This window comes from Bubalus bubalis, chromosome 14 (assembly GCF_019923935.1).
Source record: "Bubalus bubalis isolate 160015118507 breed Murrah chromosome 14, NDDB_SH_1, whole genome shotgun sequence".
Taxonomy (NCBI): Eukaryota; Metazoa; Chordata; class Mammalia; order Artiodactyla; family Bovidae; genus Bubalus; species Bubalus bubalis.
In genome coordinates, this window is record NC_059170.1 from 61,661,929 (window position 1) to 61,681,397 (window position 19,469).

Consider the following 19,469-nt stretch of genomic DNA (forward strand, 5'->3'; position numbering starts at 1 on the left):
CTTTTCGTTTGTTTCCAAAGTGATTGATTTATGTGTAAGGGGTAACATTGTGCCTTAAAACCATAGTTCCAGGTGAGAGTACTGGAGTGGGTTGCCATTTCCTTCTCCAGAGGATCTTCCTGACCCAGGGATCGAACCCAGGTCTCCCGCACTGTAGGCAGACGCTTTACCGTCTGAGCCACCAGGGAAGTCATAGCAAAGGCACCCAACACCTATTTCCTCTTGTCTCAAGTGGTCTTGAAACCAGAAGGAAAAATACCATGTTCCATGGTTGAGTCACCCATAATAATGAAAGGAAAGCATCCTTATCTCTTAGGAGATGCGAGTGTGTGTGAGCAGGTGGACACTTAGATGTGAGAACCGTGGATTGATGGTAAGAGAGAATGTTCTGTGTATGTGTAGTTCGTGAATGAACCAGTCAGAAGGTGAGTGGATAGGACCTGTTTGAATTATTTGGCTATTTTCTTAGTTCATTTATGTGCAGACCTTACAGCAAGATAAGAAAGAATTGAGTGTCAGTGTCTGGTAAATGTATTTTTTATGGAATTCAGTTATTCTACTTTTTGGTTAATTAATGAGGGAAACTCTTGCATTCTTGCTCTTTAGTTACCTTTTGAATCAGATAACACAGAGTTCTGAAGTTTAGGATAAGATAAATTTCACAATACTTTGCTGATTATTAAACTCATTAGAAGTACATGGAGGACAGGTACACTTTAAATAATTAATCTTTAAATAACCTGGAAAGGTTATTTCCCTTTTAAAATTCAAATTTTAAGGTCTATAGCCCCAGGCATAACTTTAAGAATAAAGTTTTCATAAAAATCTATTACAAGGCTATTAAAAAATTTGGAGACACTATGGAAGTTACCTGGTCCTGATTTTCAATGAAATAATCCCTTCTCAATGTAAGCCATCCATTTATTCATTCAAGCAAAACAGTTACTGAATAGATATTACATCCTTGGGGTTAGATTTTCAAGGGTGAACAGGAAAGATACAGCCCATGATGCCTTCACTGAACTTAGAGTCTAATGGGGGAGACCAACAGCCAGGGACAGTTTTACAAATAATTGCAGCAATGCATGATGAGGGACCACGTAAATGTGGAGTGATTCAAAAACGTATCAGCAGCAAGTATTCTAGGTTGGAAGGTCAGAGAGGGCTTTCAGAAAGAAGTTACATTTGGGCAACTGCAAGATGTGTAGAAATTATTCAGGTGAACATTGGGAGGAGGTGCTGCTGCTGCTGCTAAGTCGCTTCAGTCGTGTCTGACTCTGTGCGACCCCATAGATGGCAGCCCACCAGGCTCCCCCGTCCCTGGGATTCTCCAGGCAAGAATTCTGGAGTGGGTTGCCAGTTCCTCCTCCAATGCATGAAAGTGAAAAGTGAAAGTGAAGTTGCTCAGTTGTGTCCGATTTGTAGCGACCCCATGGACTGCAGCCCACCAGGCTCCTCTGTCCATGGGATTTTCCAGGCAAGAGTACTGGAGTGGGGTGCCATCACCTTCTCCGTTTGGAGGAGGTAGGGAGCAGTAATTGAGCAGGAAAGCAGAAGATAGTTCTACTGGTGGACAGATCAGCTGATAAAAAACTTGTGTTATAATCGGCAGAAATCTTGTTGGCTACAACTTCTACCTGTCAACACCAACTTTACCTTTGGTTGCAGAACAAATGCTGTTTTTCTATTTTTGCAAATATTTGAAGACAGTTTCCCTCTGATTCCCAAATCTCTTCCAGTATAGCACTCTTTAAGGGTAGTAAGTGATGCAGAGTGTGCACTAGATAAGTAATTCCTAAATGAATTAGTTAATGAGGAAAAGTGTGGCAGGAACTACCATACTTTTTAAATACATATTTATATAGATGCAATATATTAGTTTTATATCTATTGTTTTTCATTTCCTTTTACCTTTTTTTCTCTTCTCAATAGATTGTTGTTCAAGTCAGTTTAGCAATGACTGTGGGGATTGTGTGTTGGGGAACAGATTTGGGAAATTAGAGTATTATAGTTCCAACACCTACCTGAGGGTGTGAGTGTGAAAAGATGGTTGATTGCTTATCATTTTCATCATTAATCTATACATTTCTTTAAAGAACATATATTAAGTGCCAGATCCTTTCAAAGTACTGTGTTGGGTACTGCTGCTGCTGCTAAGTTGCTTCAGTCGTGCCCGACTCTGTGCGACCCCATAGACAGCAGCCCACCAGGCTTCCCCATCCCTGGGATTCTCCAGGCGAGAACACTGGAGTGGGTTGCCATTTCCTTCTCCAATGCAGGAAAGTGAAAAGTGAAAGTGAAGTCGCTCAGTCATGTCTGACTCTAGTAACCCCATGGACTGCAGCCTACCAGGTTCCTCCGTCCATGGGATTTTCTAGGCAAAAGTACTGGAGTGGGGTGCCATTGCCTTCTCCGGTGTTGGGTACTAGGGATACAAAAATGAATAGAAATCTATTTCCTGCTCACTGTTTAATGGGAGAGCGGATAATTCAACTATGTCCAAAACTCAGAAAATAGTCTAATCTTGTATTTCCAGGGAAAACCCACCTTTAACAATAGGTTACTATTCACAACAATATACTTGTAAAAATATACTTCCGATTTATCTTCTATATCTTTCAGAAATCAATGAAAATATTCTACTTAAAAAATAGGTTACTAAAGTTTGTCCTGTAAAACATCAGGTGGAAAAACTCAGGGTTCTGTTTGTATTGAAGTATTTAAATCTAATCAATTAATTCAGCTGAGCAGTGCTGGCTTGCATCAACTTTTCTTTCAGTTATTCATATTCTTAAACCTCAGGTATACCATGAGTGTCTCAATTATATATTAGCTAAATGGCAAGAATAGGTACATGATGCTTGAGCAGAGGGTGCATCATTCTGCCTTTGTGCTACCCCCGGTAGTTCTCTGCACAGTTACACTAGGAGCAGACACAACAGAGTGGGGGTGTTAACTTGGGAATTTGTCTGACACATTCTCAACTGTTATTAAACCTGGCGTTTGCTCTTTCCGAGTAAATGTATATTTCTGAAAAAACTGTAACCGGTTCACTGATGATGATTCCTTCCTTCCTGTATTCATTAAACATTGAGGCTGCGTTGGATTCCTATTTTGAGTTAGGATGAATTTCCTGCCTGAGTTTGGGAATGCTGATGTGAGCCCAGACACACTCCCATCAGGCCTGGAGCTGGTAATCTCTTCCAAAACCAAATCTGATGGAGTCACATGCACGCTTGAACTCACTTCTGCTTGGGCTTAGCGTAAAAGACCAGGATCCCTGACATAGCAGCGGGGTTCCGTGGGACCTGACATTCCCAAGTAATGCTTCCTTCCGTGTTGCCTCTGGGCTTAGTGTAACGGTGCTGAGAACTACAGGGGGTACAGAGGCAAAATGATGCGCTCTCTGTGCTCAAGGATCATGGAACCTATTCTTGCCATTTAGCTAATACATAACTAAGACACTTGTGGTGCCTGAGGTTGGGGACTTATGAGTGACTGAAAGGATACTTGATGCGAGCCCATGTTACACAGCAGGATCAGTTGATTGGATGGAAAGAACTACCAGCTGAGAGTGTTCCTAGAACCGCAGCATCGGGCAGAATGTTTTCCTTGATCGCTGGACAGTGTTGGTGGATGTGGCTGAATCGGGAGAGCCATTCTAGGGGAAGTCAGTTCAGAGAGTCTACGATCATAGTCAAGTGAATACCTGTCACGCACTAAAACCTAGAAGAGACAAAAACACAGATTAGAATGTTGTGAAAAGCGCCACAGCAGCGGGGTATTGAGGAGTGGAATTGCGTGTTTAGCAGAGGACCAGGTAGGGAGGATCTTGGCTTTGGTGCCAGTTATTCTAGACAGTAGTGAAGGAGATCTAAATTGACTGCATTGGTGATGGTGTCCCTGATTTCAAGATAAAATAATCTAACACTTGAAGCTTTTCTTGTTTTAGGGAGGCCTCGCCTATTAATTATAATAAGTGAGATTTTGCTTGAAATTATAAGGTAATATGATGATCAAAAAGTATTACTAGCAAATGAAACTGCAACAGAAACTGTTGCATGTGAACTGTCTTGAAATGTTTTCCAGATGTATTCCCACCAGGATTTTTACCGGCTCCCTCCTGGAGGTATCAGCGTGTATCCCTGAGGGAAACCATCACCCAGTATACACTAGATTCAAAGAGTAACATGAGCCGTTCCCAAACCATCTTTTTTCTAAAGGTTTCTGCAAGGCAGAGTCTTAGGATGTATGGATAAATGTGCATTCTGAATGTTGTAAAGAAAGAAATAAGATAGTGTAAGAATCATAATAAGATATAAAAGGGCAAAACAGCTTACTTTTGCTTTTGCCTGCCTGCATCCTTTCCTGGCTACAGGAATTAAAGCAGCTAAATAATTAAATAAATGAGATTAGCTGTTTTTGTTTTATTTTAGTAAAGAATTGTCTAGTTGTGTTCGACTCTTTGCAGCCCATGGACTGTAGCCCACCAGGCTCCTCTGTCCATGGAACTCTCTAGGCAAGAACACTGGAGTGGGTTGCCATTCTCTCCTCCAGGAGATCTTCCTGATCCAAGGATTGAACCCCGGTCTCCTGCTTTGCAGGCAGATGCTTTACCATCTGAGCCACAAGGGAAGACGTTTGGTTACCTTAAGATTAGTTAAAAAAAAAAAAAAAATCCACAGTGAAAGTTGGAGATGGTTCTGCCACTGAACACGAATGTGGAGTGAAAGCAGAGAAGTAATAAATGACATTAAATAGGCCCAGGATGTTTCAGAATACGTAATCCCTAACAATGAGTTTTTTAATAAGTGGGAAATGATGAGAAAAACCATGGTAGGAGCTCTGTCTTGCATTTGCAGTCATTCTTTTAGGAAAATTCGTATTCAAATTCTGATATTTGGGACCTATTTTCTAAATGTGATAGATGTTAAGACATTTGTGGTCTCGATTTCTAATTTATCATAGATGTTAGGAATGCAGAAATGGAAACTGACATTTTAAAATCCCAAGATTCTATATAATTCTTGTTAATAGGATTTGAGTTCATGCCTAATTGCATTTATGATCCATGTTCAAGTAGAGGTGTTTTTTTAATTAAAAAAAAAAACCCCTTTATGCCTAATTAAGCTTTATATGGGGGGAAAATACTAAGTATTTAAACTCTGCTGCCATACATTTTTAAGGTAGCTTTTATCTGATCTAATTAGAAATCAAATGTGTTGCTTTGAAAGCTTGAAGGTAAATGTGCTATGTAATTTTTCCTGTTTTTTTTTTTTTATGGCAGATTAAATACAAAGAAAAATTTGATAGTGAAATGAAGGATAAGAAACATCTTTACAATCCTCTTGAAAGTGCTTCTTTTAGGCAAAGTCAGCTGGCCACTGCCCTGGCGAGCAATGTAAGTTGCTTTCTGCCTCATGATTGGTAATTTGCAGAATATTATTTTCAGTATGTTATGATTCTTGTTTTGATAGACTTGGCTGTGTGGTAATTGTGATACTTAATCAAGATCATGTAATTTACAAATAATTTTAGAAAACACTGAAGCCTATTTTCTTGAAGCTTTTCTGGGGGGGGAAAAAAAGTGTTACTAATTACTCATTAATAGGAATAGTTTTATTAGCAAAACTATTAGTATTATATTTGATCAAGAGTAGAAATAGATTATAGAGTTTTTCAGAAAAACTGTGTAGTATTATAAATTAATGATTATGACAATAGTTAGCAAATGTAATTATGCTCATGAAATTGTGAAGATTGTAAAATATACCTGGAACATAGTGGTATATCACAAGGAAATTTCCAGAAGTTGTACTTGAGATGGCTTACAATTTCTTTCTTATCTCTTATGTAAATTCTGTGAAATAACCTCTTCAAAAGATTTGTTTTCATTTCATATCTTTAAAAATGAAGTTTCAATTTATAAGAAAAGATAATTTTTTATTAGAATTAGGAAAAGTATAAAAACAGATACATAGAAAAAATTAATTACTTTACTATAGTTGAATGAGACATAGAGTACCTTTTTTAAATATTAAGTTAGACTGTTGAACTGTTCCTTTTTTAGAGCATTTAAGCCTTTCAACTCCTGTTGTATCTGGGGGACTTAGTATATTTTACTTTCGTTCCTGTTTAGAAGGTACTATAATTTGTGTTCATTAACCAGATTTTGTTACCAGTAATTGAAATGGGTGTTTCCGTCTTTTAGGACCTTTGGGAATATTCTAATAGTTCATTTTTTCTTATTTGATTATTTTTGTGTTGTGTACAAGCATAAAGCAAATAGGGCAGGAATATACTTAAAAGAACCTCCAGCATGGTATTGAAAGCTCAAGGTTTAGAATCGGTTGTCTGGATTTGAATCTTGCTCCACCACCTGATACTACACTTTCGTCTTTCTGTGTCTCAGTTTCCTCCTCTGTAAAATGAGCATACTTTAAATGTTTACTTGCTAATTTGTGGAACGTACTTAATACATATAAAGTGTTAAAACAGAAAAGTTTAAACATCACAGTAAGTGCTTGATGTTTTCTGTAATTAACATTTTATATTTCCAAAGCATTTGATTGAAAAGAAAAGGTCTACATAGTAATAGGATTAAAGCTACCAAAGGTTCTAAAATTGACACAAAATATAATTGGAAGACAGTGGTAATTTCTAAAGAGTGAAGCTTCTATTTTCTTTATTTTCTGAAAGTAGAGTTTCAGTTAAAGTTACTTGTTTCTGTTAACATCACCCTTTCTGAGCACATAAACAATAAAAGGAGTTATCAAAATACTTTTAAGTCCCTGGGAAGAACTTTTATTCATCCAGTAGTAAATGAGCACCATCTAGTGGCTACTTGTGAATTCATTTAATTTAGTACCGTTAAATAATACTTACAAGGTGAAAGTGAAGTCGCTCAGTCATGTCTGACTCTTTGCAACCCCGTGGACTGTAGCCCACTGGGCTCCTCCGTCCATGGGATTCTCCAGGCAAGAATACTGGAGTGTGTTGCCATTTCCTTTTCCAGGGGATCTTTCCAACCCAGAGATCGAACCCAGGTCTCCCGCATTGCAGGCAGATGCTTTAACCGCTGAGCTACCAGGGAAGCCCAAATAATACTTCGTTGTGTTTAAAATAATAATGGCCATAATGCAAAAGCATAGTATTTTCTTCTCCTAGATGGTATTTTGTTCCGTGTTATTTTCATAGGTGAAGTACAAGAAAGACATTCAGAATATGCATGATCCAGTTTCAGGTCTCCCAAACTTGTTCTTAGACCACGCTTTGAAAGTCAGCAAAATGCTAAGCGGAGTAAGTGGCCGTTTGTTGGCTAGTGTAGACCTGTGACTCCGTGGCGCCCACGTGTCTGAAGTGCTTATGAGCGCACCTGCTGGCTAAGGCGAGCCTGGCCTTCACTGCCCCCTCAGTAACTAACTTCATGGAAACTAGTGTCTGTTGCTTAAATCCCACCCAGGCTGTTGCTTTACAAAGCTGGCTGTTTAATATCTCTTCAATACAAACTTTCTTGTGGAATAGCTACTCTTCCAAGTGTTTATGTGAGCATCCTTTCTGTCTTTCTCCTTCCCCTTTCTTTGTAGTAGATTGACGTCACTTGGAGGTCAGGCCCTTAAGTCAGCGATCTTTTATGCAGGCCAGAGCAGAGTGTCTGGTACTCAGAAGGTCTCAGTAGCATAAAAGTTGTCTTAGTCTGAATTATGCCTTCTCTAAAAATAAATCTCAAGAGTGTTTGCACTGCTGCTGTACTTTTAGTCTTGTGAAGGTTTCCGTGTTTTCTTCAACACAACAAGGAGGGGAGGGTGTCCTAATTAAAATATCCGTGTCCGCTGCCCAGTGGCCCATTGCATCAGAACTTGGCTCTTGATGCTCTTTACAACACACAGTGCGTCTGAACCCTGATGTCACTGGCTCTCATTACTGATGACCCTGGCTCATCTGTGCCTCTGTTTTCTATGCCTCAGAATGTCCCATGTCAGGATGATGAAGTCTAATTTGACCTCAAGTTATTTCTATGCCTATTTTAATAATGACTCACTCAAAAATTATCTGCATTTATTATATATCTGTCTTGGATCAGGCACAGATTTGATGGCAAAGTATATCGTCAAAGAATGTTAAAAAGTGAAAACAGTCTTCTTCAGGAGATGTGCCCACAGTCATGGATGAGAAAACTCTGTAGTTATAACCTGCTTCCCAAACCATTAAATAATGAGATAACAACTTCAGTTCAGGTTTAAAAATGTCTACATTTGGCTTTGATATGTTGAAACTTCTGTTCATTATTTTGTAATCCTCTTCTTGAAATGTTATCTGTGTGAATTCATATTTATGGAGGAAATTAATGAATTATCATTGGTCTTTGGAGGAAAAGCAACCCATTATTCTTCCCATCTGTTGAGCAGGGATGAAGGTTGGGAGACTGTCAGGTGCAGAATTAGACTCGGTCCCTGGACACTTAATTCCTGCTGTCCTGCCATTTCAGTGCTCATCCTCCTCTGTACAGACGCTCCTGTTTCTTGAGCGACTCTACTTCAGTTGCACATTTTTAACCACGACTCAGAGATGTGCTTCTAAAAATCCGTATGTTTCTGAGATCTAATCCTCTGCTTTCTTCATAGGTAGTCTTTGCTCATCCAGCTTGATCACTGCAGTCACATTTGACCTTGACTCTTTCTCATCCCTGTGTGGGTTAATTTCCTTCGGATGTGAGGATTCATGTATAAATAAGTCAGCAAAAATGTCATGGTCGTAATTCAAAAATTTGGATTACCATGAAAAATGTAGGCCACTCATAGGCAATATTTCTTTTTGAAAATATTGCCCTTTATTTTATAATAGTGGTGAAAAACAGTAATGGTAATTGTTTCTATTTTCTCTTTGAGAAAACCCATCAAATTCATATATTACAGTTGTTTTATATACCACTTGTAAAGTTTAAACCTTCATTTTTTTCTAGATCATATTTTTTCTCCATAGAAAAATTGTAACTGACCGGTTGCTTCATGAAGAGAAAATTTGAGTCAAAAAAGGTGTTGCTCTGAAGTCTCTACTTATTAAAGTTGCACGATATTACATTGATTCAAATTTATTATATGTCGGAATTGCCTTTTAAATTTTAATGTAAAGAGAATTAGAATTTTGTTGATTTATAAAGGCAACTTAATTTTAGTAAAAGATTGAGTAAGAGAATGCTTAAACAGGCATTCTACCAGAATTAGTTGTCAGTTTGTTATAAATGGCTGGTTTTTAAAGACCTCTAAATGTCTTTGATATAAATCGTAATTTGAAAAATTTTACTGTGCAGAGTAAAATTAGTGCCTTATTAGTTTGTACAACCATACTGATTAAATTGGAGGGGATATTTTTCTTTGAGAAGTAGAACACTGTTAGCTTTCAGGTTTTTTTTTTTTTTTTTGTAACTTTGCATAAATTAAAAAAGTGTATGTTGTGTTACTCTGTATAACTTCCACTAGGAGGCAATAGAGACTCTTACATAAGAAAAAGCAAGCATTGCTCATTCTTTTGCAGATCTTAGTTCAAAGAGGGTGATTTTCTTTGGTTTTAAAACAGGAGTTTCTGAAATTCTCCGTAACTAAAATAGATCATTAAGTGACGGGCAGTATTTTTTGACCTTTTCTCAATCTATAAACATTATTCCAGATACAATTCTAGACTTTATTAGTTCTGGATTTTAACTTAGTAATGGAATGTATCCTAGCTTGTTACATGCATTTCATATCTATTTTATAAAATTACTTCTAATTAAATCATAACATCTCTAAGTATGTTGTTATTCTTTGAAACTATCTTTTAGAAAAATTAGCAGAGAAGCTAAAATTCAGAACTTATTCTCTTCGGTCAAGATGTACTACGTGAGCATTTTCATGAGCTTCCTGGGGGTGCTATTCTCCCTTTAAATATTCTGGTTAGAGTTTGGGCGATGCATGTCTTAGTTCCCTAATTGACTGAAAATGCCTCTGAGGACCTTGCTGTGTCCCTAGGGAAAGCTTGGACCTCCCGTCCTTCCCATCCTTGGCACTGAGGCCTCCTGTTTCACTCTGGATCACTGGAGCGTATCCTAGGCCTAAGTGTCCCAGCTTGTTCCTGCTCCCTTTCTAATGCTGCTTACTTCTCCCTCCATGCTACACTAAATTGCCATTTTCATTGAAATCCTCACTGTCTAAAGTGACCAACTCTAGCTTAAGTCTCTGTATACCTGAGTCTTTGAGAGTTACCATGTACCTCTAAAAGTCTTCCAAATAAGGCAAAATTACTAAGTGTCCAGTCTCCAGTGGTAAAAATCATAAAGCAATGTTTGTCTTTTTGCTGCCTGCTGTGTTTAGAGTCCTACACTTGCCAAATTTGGCATTCTTATCCATTCTGTTCTCTTCCAAATTCACCTTTCTGTCTGTATGTCTAAAAAGTGTCTTAATCCTTAAAAATTTTCTTCACCTTAAAAATTCAACCAACCATACCCAAATTCCTTGGTTTCTCTTTTGGCCACCTCTTATCTTGTCCTTTTAGGAAAGTTAGTTGAATGATTTCTCTCCCTCTCATTTTCCTTATGATCCATTACATACAACTTTTTTTTCCTTTCCTGACTCCAGCTTTCCTTTCATCTGTTCTTCTTTTCTTTCCTTCTCTTGTTGTAGATGCAGTTATTAATAAATACATTTCTGTTCTAGGATAAGGGCAAGACAAATTGCCTTTCTTTTGCCCACTTTGCCTGTTCACACACGTTATGGACTTTTCTACTGTCACTTCCCAGTGCTGCAGATATTATTTATGCTGTGTTTAGAGCCAGTAGTCCTCTGCTTCTCTTGAGTGTTTTAGATGCTGTTCACATGGACCACCTAGAGCTGGTCCATCTCCCACTGTCGCTTTAGCTCAGGGTTGGCAATCTACACGGCCAGTTGACAGCAGATGGGAACTTAGTGGCAGCTTTGCAGCTCTTGTTCGCTTGCATTTTCAGTGTGCCCTCCTAAGTAGTAGTTGCTTTTAACAGACCCTTCTAGTCTTACTTTATTTTTGTGTGTGTTTTTTTTTTTTTTTTTTTTTTAGCGAGAATATAGAAAGGTTTTTGAGGAAAACAAAGGCCTGTATCATTTTGATGTGGACGCTGCGGAACACCTGCTCCATAAAGGCAATGCCATGCTCCAGAGTCAGGTACGAGGCCTCCCCTGCCTGGATTCAGCAGCACTCACTGCCGGCACCTCCACCGAGGACATGTAGCCGCTGGGAAGGATGTGCATCATGAGAAAAGTCTCAGACTCTGTTCTCTCTGTGTTTATTAGGTTAGGGAAGCTTGAACCATGTGTCAACAGGCAGGCATTTCATAATATTATAGTTACTATACACAAAAACTTACAAGATATGAGTTAATTAATTAATGGTCACATCTCACAATAATGAAAACTTTTATAGTGTACTGGTCATTTTGAGCTGCAAAAGTATAATTTTCCAGGCATAAAGTTTATTATAACTTTTCAGCTCAGTTGTAAGTGTATTAAAAATGGGAAATTATCTTACCAGTGTATTCTGCCTTCATGTTTCTTTCAACTATGAAATTCTATGTACTCTCTGAAAGAAACTTTTAAAAATATCTTTTTCCTTGAATACATTAAAGTTGATAACTTTTTAAATTCTGAATTTCAGTAATTGAAAAAATATTATTTACAGCATCTAATAAGATAAAATTTAAATCACTCTTTTAAATATACCCCATGGAACATAAATTCCATAATGATTTGATACCTACCTTCATTTATTTAAAAAATATACAAACCAGCTCTCCTTTAAGGTTGGAAGTATACATTTTTTTCTCTTTTCATTTTTATTTTTATTTAGTTTCCCCACAAAATTTTACCCTAACATAGTGTTCACTTTCATAGTTCACTTTCACTGATCATTCTATTATACTTCTCTAAAACAAAAATATTCCTAAAAACAGGAATTAAAAAATTCGTTATATGTCCTGCTACCACAAAGTTCTGTTTTGAAAAGATTCTTTTGGATTTAAATACCATTAAAATTATTTTTATTATAATGCATCTTAAGAACCAATTTCATTAGTAATTTTTATATATAAGGATTTTAGTGAAAATACCTATCTTAATAAAATGAATCATGATCAAAACTATGAATTTAATTTAAAAAGGTGTATTGCTAAAAAAGCCAACCACTCTTGCAGCTTGCAGAATATAATTCTAGTTTTTTTTTTTAGGAGATAGAAAATACTGATCATTTTATAAACCAAAATAGATAAGGGTTGGTTATAATGAATAAATAATTCATGATATGATATGATTAAATAATGCTTAGCAAAACTGAAGGAAGTCACATAAAAGCTCTGTGTGTGTGTTTCACTCAATGTCTATGGGAAAATTCAGCAGTCCTAAAGAACACTGTCCTTCCTTTGTCAGAAAGACAGATAGTCACAGTTCTGGTTTTCTTCTTGTTCATGATTTACTGATAGGCATCAAAGTTATCACAGTGATCTCTCTTTGTCTCTTTTTTCCTCTGTCTCAGCCTCTCTGTGTCTTATCTCTCTCTATATGTATATGTACCTATACATGTGTGTATATTAAAATGGCATGTGTGTATACATGTATAACTCCACATGTGATATCTATCTATCTATCCCAGCTGTTTACATATACATGTCCTAGAACTACATTATTTAATCGTAAACCATTCATATCCCTTAAAAACTTTAATATGTTACCGGTTTCCTTTCTTTGTATATCATTAACCACAGGGAACCTAGTGATCAACCTAAATGGCCAGAATATTGTGATTTTTAGAAAACAGGGTGATCAATTTTGCACATATAGTTATTTTACTTTGCTCTGTTTGTATAAGGGCTTGTGAGCTTTATGTGCCATTTATACTTTTTTTCAATGAAGGTGAAGTACAAAGAAGAGTATGAGAAAAATAAGGGGAAATCGATGCTTGAATTTGTTGAGACACCGTCGTATCAAGTTTCAAAGGAGGCTCAGAAGATGCAGAGTGAGGTGAGTCTTTTTGTTTTGCTATCAGCTGTTTAGTGCAAATTTGATGTTTTATCATTGAAAGGAACCATTACAGTGGTTCCTAAGGTTTAGAGCGTCCAGAAGAAAGTATACTGCACTGGCCAGACCAAGGAATCTGCACTAGAGACCCAGGCATCTAGTCCAGGTCATTGATTTTTTTTTCCTGGCCCTCATTTTCCCAGTTTTTCCCATTTGGCAAATATGAATACTAGGCCAGGTGAGCTCTTGCATTCTGTGATGATAAAATTGACACTTTCAGGCTGCATCCATGTGAAATTACAATGAGCAGATAAAAACTAAAAGGAAAATGAAGGGCTGGTTCCTTTACTTACCTTTTTTTTTTGTAATGAGAATAGAGCTAACATTTGTTAAGTACTTACTCTGTGCTAGGTGACAGGCTGAATGTTTTACATATGTTGGCTCATTTAATCCTCTCAAGGTAATGATGCTAGGTAAGTATATTCCTAGACTGATAATGCATCCACTGAAATTAATTGTCTTACCTAAAATTACATATTTAATAAGTGCTAATGGGTAAAAGTCATAAATGATTCCCTTTTTCCTGTTAATTTATTTAACTGATTCTCCCCCTACCCCTGGCTAATAATCAGTGATATCAGAAAGTTTCAAGGAAGTTTCAAGACATCAAGAGAAGAGATCAATTATAAGTTGTTTATTTTTTTCTACTTATCCATTTACTTCTCTACTTAAGATAATGCTAGGTCACATCCACATAGTCACCTGACACTGGTTCCTGTCTACCCCAGTGAGATTTCTTCTGTTGTTTTTTTTTTGAGGGGGGCAGTGGGGGTGAGTGTGGGCAGAGGGGAATCAGACACCAGACACAGATGGTTTTGTCTACAGACACATCCAATTTCTGTGGGTACAACCAAGTTTTTACTTCAAAGGGACAGAAGTAGTGGGCAGTTACTATCAGCTGGTTACAACCACAGTGCTAGACTCCAGACATGCTCAATGGGCAAATCTTTTCTAGTTTTTAAAAACAACATCAAAACAGGGCAAAGTGATCATTTATTTCTTCTTTTTATTTGGTTGTACTGAGTGGCTTGTGGGCTCTTTGTTCTCTGACCAGGAATTGAACCCCGGCCTTGGCAGTGAAAGCACCGAACCCTAACCACTGGACCTCCAGGAAATTCCCAAGAAATGATCATTTCTAGAGAGAGCAAAACCCTCCTAGGAATTTAGTAAACATTACATGTGCTTTGTTGAAAGGTTACGATTCATCTTCTTAGACAAAGGGCATGCAGAATACTGTGGCTTGTTGAATTTCAGAGTTGTTTAATTTCTTCTTCAGGGGAGAGAGGAGAAAATAATTACTTACATTTTTCATATCTCGTGTTTTCTTGAGCCAATAAAGGGGAATTTGATCAAGAATGGTTCAGTGACTGTTTTACCCGAGTCAGTCACTTCTTTTTAAGTGAATTGACAGAGTGGGTAAACTTGATCAAAATTCAAAAGCCTTACAAAAACTCACATTTAATGGGTGGCTCACTGGAATATCTTTTGTTCTAGTCTGTTGGGGCTGCTCTAACAAAGTACCACAGACTGGGTAGCTTAAGCAATAGAAACTTATTTCTCATAGTTATGGAGGCTGGAGGTCTAAGGTCAGGGTGCCAGCATGCTGAATTCTGGGGTACAGACTGCTGCCTTCTTGCATCCTCACATGATGGAGAGCAGGGAGAGGAAGGAAGCAGGCTTGTTAGTGACTCTTTGAAGGACGTGAATCCCATTCATAGTCTCTCATGTATGATGGCCTCATCTAATCCTCATCACGTCCTGAAGGCCCCACCTCCTAATGTCATCCTGTGGGTGGGGAGGTAGGGGTTAAACATATGGGTTTTAGAGGGACGTATTCAGTCCGTAGCACCTTGTCTGCATTTTGAGAACAGTATATAAAGTGTTGTATGTATCCTTCACATCACCTCCTTCTCTTTCATTGCTAGTTGCTGTTAGTGCTCATTCGTGTCCGTCATTGCTAGTGCCAGATTTCAAATTAATTTCCCTCTGTCTTGTTGTCAGTGATCCACAGCCCAGATAAAGGTTTCTGCTTTCATGAGCCATTTGGCTTCTCTGAAAGTTTAAGACTATATGAAATTGTCAGGTGAATGTACCTGAGAGACACAGGTCCCAAAAATCATGTTACTTTTCTGACAACAACACGAAGAAGGAGGTTCTGGTGTCTCAGGCTTACCTGCATCCTCTCCCAGCCCTGCTGTGCTCCACTTCCCCGTTCAGCCACAGGAACACCCACGCTGAGGACCCTTGTACCATCCGGGTCTCATGGTTCCTTGATTTTTGCCCGGTACTAGTTCATTTACTTTCCTCTCACCAAGAAATCCTGGAATGTAAATGCATGATTAATATACGCTACTGTTGCCTTTCTGTATTATGAATGATGGCAGCTTGTGATCTGAGATATTATGTTAAGGTTGGAGTTATTTTCCTGTTAGTAAGAAGACTCAGAGGTGATACAGTTATATAAGAAAAACATCAGTTTTGTTCCAGGAACTCTTGTTCTGTTATCTTTTCAACAGTCACTGGTATTTTCTAAATTTAAAATTATGTGGTCTTATTTTACAGAAAGTTTACAGAGAGGATTTTGAGAAGGATATTAAAGGAAGGTCATCAATGGATTTAGACAAGACTCCAGAGTTTTTACATGTAAAGTACATCACCAACCTTCTGAAGGAGGTATGATCCTACTCTAGTTCTGCAAAAGAAATAGCCCAGAAAATATGCACTGATCAATTCTCTACTAATTCTCTAATTCAGTGTTTGAGTTATTCATCCATTACGCTTTCCTTCACTTTGACCTTTACTAATAGAGTTTTATGTTTTCATTAAAAACAGGAAAGTGTTACTATTTCCATTTAATGTTGAAGGATGAAATTACCCAGATTTCCTTGAAAAACTTGAAAAATACTTTGATTTTATGTTTGGCTTGTAGCTTAGAAGCTCTATAAGTAGCTTTATAGCAGTTAGTTTTTTAAAAAAATATTTTCAGTGTGGATGAGGTTAGCTTGATTCTCTCAAATTTAGTTATTATAAACCACATATTAGAACCAGCTTTTCCTGTAACTTCTCGGCAGCATTCTCATGACATTTGATATCAGAAATGAGGTGATGTGTGAAGGTCTGGATAAATGGTACATTTATAAGTGGCTTGTGTTCTAAGTAGGGAAAAAATAATATATTTAGCATATACAGCATAAGAATTCATTTCCCTTTTTCATTTTATACTCAGCAGCATTTCCCCCCAACCCCTAAACTTAATGGTACATTTTGGCTCACAATGTTATTAAATTTGTTGAACTTAAGGCCCTCAGATCTAACAATTAAGAATATCATGTTCACAGTTTAAAAGTTTTGTTTTCGTTTCTGCTTTTTTTTTTTTTTAATAGTTTCTAAGTAACTTGAAACTGTTTCAGTTCTTTGTTTAAATAGTTTCTCCTTACATTAAGAGAAAGCATCAGAGAACTCCATTTCATCCTACATTTTGAACTGAAGAAACTATCCCTGAAAGAAGTGTCTTAAACCAGTGGAACAGAGTATAATTACCTGCATAGATGTTAATCATCGTGAACTTCTTTAATAACAAAATACCAGCTGGCTTTCGCATTTAACTACTCGTAGAAATTTAATGTGATTCACTGTTGCAATGTATGCTGGGCTGAAGTAGGCATATCATGGAAGAGAATTCTTGCTACCCTATCTCTTCTCACTTCTAGTTCCTATAAAATTTTTTGAAGTTAAAGGCTGACCACGTGACAACTTCCTGCTATTATTGTCTTCTATTTAAATAATATGCACTATTTACATGAATTTTTTAAAAGAAAGTCTTTTTATTATTTACATACAAATGAAAATGTGAGATCTATTTTGAGAATTGTAAATGACTTTAATATACATGCTATTGCCATTTTCTTTTATTTTTCTCTGTGAATGAATCTTGTTTTAGACTTACTGATTTAGAAGGTATGCATCAGTATAAGAAAAAAGCCCAGAGACTATGATTAAAAATCTTTTAATTAAGTTAGTGATACTGATATCTAATTTTAAAAAGAGACTCATGACAATGAAATTGTGACTTCGTTTTAAATGTGTAAGCATTTAGCTTCAAATTGTCTTTGCATTCTTATGGTTTTTGCATTTCTGTTGTCATATAATGTATCTTTTTATACTTAATTTGATTCCCTCAATTGTCCTCGACACTGGTATAGCAAGTATTTTTATTTTCATTTTGTCCATGTGAAAATCAAGGCTCAGTTACTTAAAGTCCTCTTGAAGGTCACAAGACCAACAAGTGAAAAGAATCCAGATCATTTGACTCCAGAGCTCTTTCCAAAATTACATGCAGGTCATTACAATGTCTTGTAGGCTATTAGTTAAGCAGAGGACCAGCTAATTTAATTAAACTGGACAAAGAGAAACTAACATCAAATGAACCCTAGAATTAACTAGAACGTGATTTCTTATCCTTAAAGGAAGTTTCATCTTTCATCTGACAAGTTAGTCATAAAGGCAACTTAGCTGAATTGGATTAGGATAGACATTGTTTTCCTAATTCAATTAGTAAGAAGACAGAAATTCATTAGCACAAACAAAAAAACCCATATTATATGTACAGATTAAAGACATTTGGATCTACTTAAAATATGTTAAAATGGGTGAAATTCAGACTATATATTATCAATCTGTAGGAAATTATTTGGTTTTACAAATCTTTGAATAAAATGGAAACAAAAAAATTGGCTACATCAGTCCTTTTGATTTTGTAATTTTTCATTCTTTTCCAATTATGTTCTTTTAATGATTCATATTTTATAGACAGCTTTCAAAGAAATACTTCAAGTAATTAGTAAGAAGCATGCATTCTTAAGACCTTCCTTACCATTTAAAGGGAAGAGGGGATGGGGAGGGAGATGGGGGGAGGGAGGTTCAAAAGAGAGGGGATATATGTATAGCTATGGCTGATTCATGTTGAGGTTTGACAGAAAACAGCAAAATTCTGTAAAGCAATTATCCTTCAATAAAAAATAAATAAATTTTAAAAAAGGGAAGATATCTTTTAAAAATATGGCTCCAATATGGTACCAAAACATGTGGGAAGACAGGATAAAAGAAAAAAGATTGATAGTATTGGAAACTCCACAACCATGACTAAAAAAGAAAATGAAGTATCTGTAGGAAATAAAGAGCATGAATGCTCAGAAATCTGGTTCATTCCTTTCTAGAAATATTTTCTTTCTGTGGTCTCTGGAAACACATGTAAAACAGTATATAAATTAAAGAGTTTCCCAGTAAATTTCAAACAGTAATATTCTTGTTTCATAGAAAGAATATAAAAAGGATTTGGAAAATGAAATAAAAGGGAAAGGAATGGAGCTTAATTCCGAAGTACTTGATATTCAAAGAGCAAAACGAGCATCTGAAATGACTAGTGAGGTGAGTTCATTTATTTAACAATTGAGAATATATGAATTTTCAGCTGATTTCCTTGTCTGTAAGTCTTTCTCAGAGATTATACAGTTGACCTTTGGACAAAATGGACTTAAACTGTGCAGGTAGGTCCAGTTATACATACTTTCAATTGTAAATTTTGGAATCCTCCACGGTCCATGATTGGTTGAATCTGTGAATGCTGAGGAACCTCTCATGTGGAGGGCTGATGATAGTAATAGGGGAATTAAGCCTCTTGTTGTTTGTGTGTTCAGTTCAGTTGCTCAGTTGTGTCCGACTCTGCGACCCCATGAATCGAAGCACACCAGGCCTCCCTGTCCATCACCAACTCCCGGAGTTCACTCAAACTCATGTCCATCGAGTCAGTGATGCCATCCAGCCATCTCATCCTCTGTCATCCCCTGCTCCTCCTGCCCCCAATCCCTCCCAGCATCAGAGTCTTTTCCAATGAGTCAACTCTTCGCATGAGGTGGCCAAAGTTAACTGTATAGAAATATTCCGCAGCTTTTATGTGTAAGATGGTAATAAGCAGTTATGTCCTAGTAATCTTTTTGCAGTCAATGCATTTTTTTAAAAAATGATGCTCACCATCTCCTGTCTATGTGGTATGAGAAAAATGAACATTTCCTTATTTCAGAAAAAATTCTATATACTTAACCAAAATAATTGAATAAGATTTAATGTCATCTTTTAAACTAGTGAAAAGCAGATTAGGAAGGTGGTCTGTTAGTAACTACAGTTTAAAAGTTCACATGCTCACTGGCTGTCCCAGTCCTTGGCTAGCTACTGAGTCTACTTAAACCTCTTTATAAAATGAAAGTGGCTGTTACTCACTGTACATGAAATTTTTAAGAATGAAGTGCCTCTGAAGTGCTGTAAGTCCTTTAATCCTTGTGTTATCTCATTACTTTGGTAGCAAATAATGACACTGTCTTTGAGGAGAGTCTCACT

General features: G+C 36.9%; 1 protein-coding gene across 13 annotated transcripts in view; it reads left to right on the top strand.

The window, feature by feature from the left end:
* Nucleotides 1-19,469, top strand: part of NEBL (nebulette) — a 376,575-nt gene that overhangs the window by 294,432 nt on the left and 62,674 nt on the right. For 8 of the 13 annotated variants that reach the window (XM_044928163.2, XM_025264433.3, XM_044928167.2 and 5 more), the window contains 6 exons: nucleotides 5,288-5,401; nucleotides 7,198-7,299; nucleotides 11,068-11,172; nucleotides 12,912-13,019; nucleotides 15,639-15,749; nucleotides 18,393-18,503. The exons of 2 other annotated variants lie outside the window; for them this stretch is intronic. In XM_044928163.2, the coding sequence (XP_044784098.2) occupies nucleotides 5,288-5,401; nucleotides 7,198-7,299; nucleotides 11,068-11,172; nucleotides 12,912-13,019; nucleotides 15,639-15,749; nucleotides 18,393-18,503 (651 nt within the window). The remainder of the gene's footprint in view (nucleotides 1-5,287; nucleotides 5,402-7,197; nucleotides 7,300-11,067; nucleotides 11,173-12,911; nucleotides 13,020-15,638; nucleotides 15,750-18,392; nucleotides 18,504-19,469) is intronic. 3 more of the 13 variants (XM_006058645.4, XM_044928166.2, XM_006058646.4) reach the window with 3 other exon arrangements.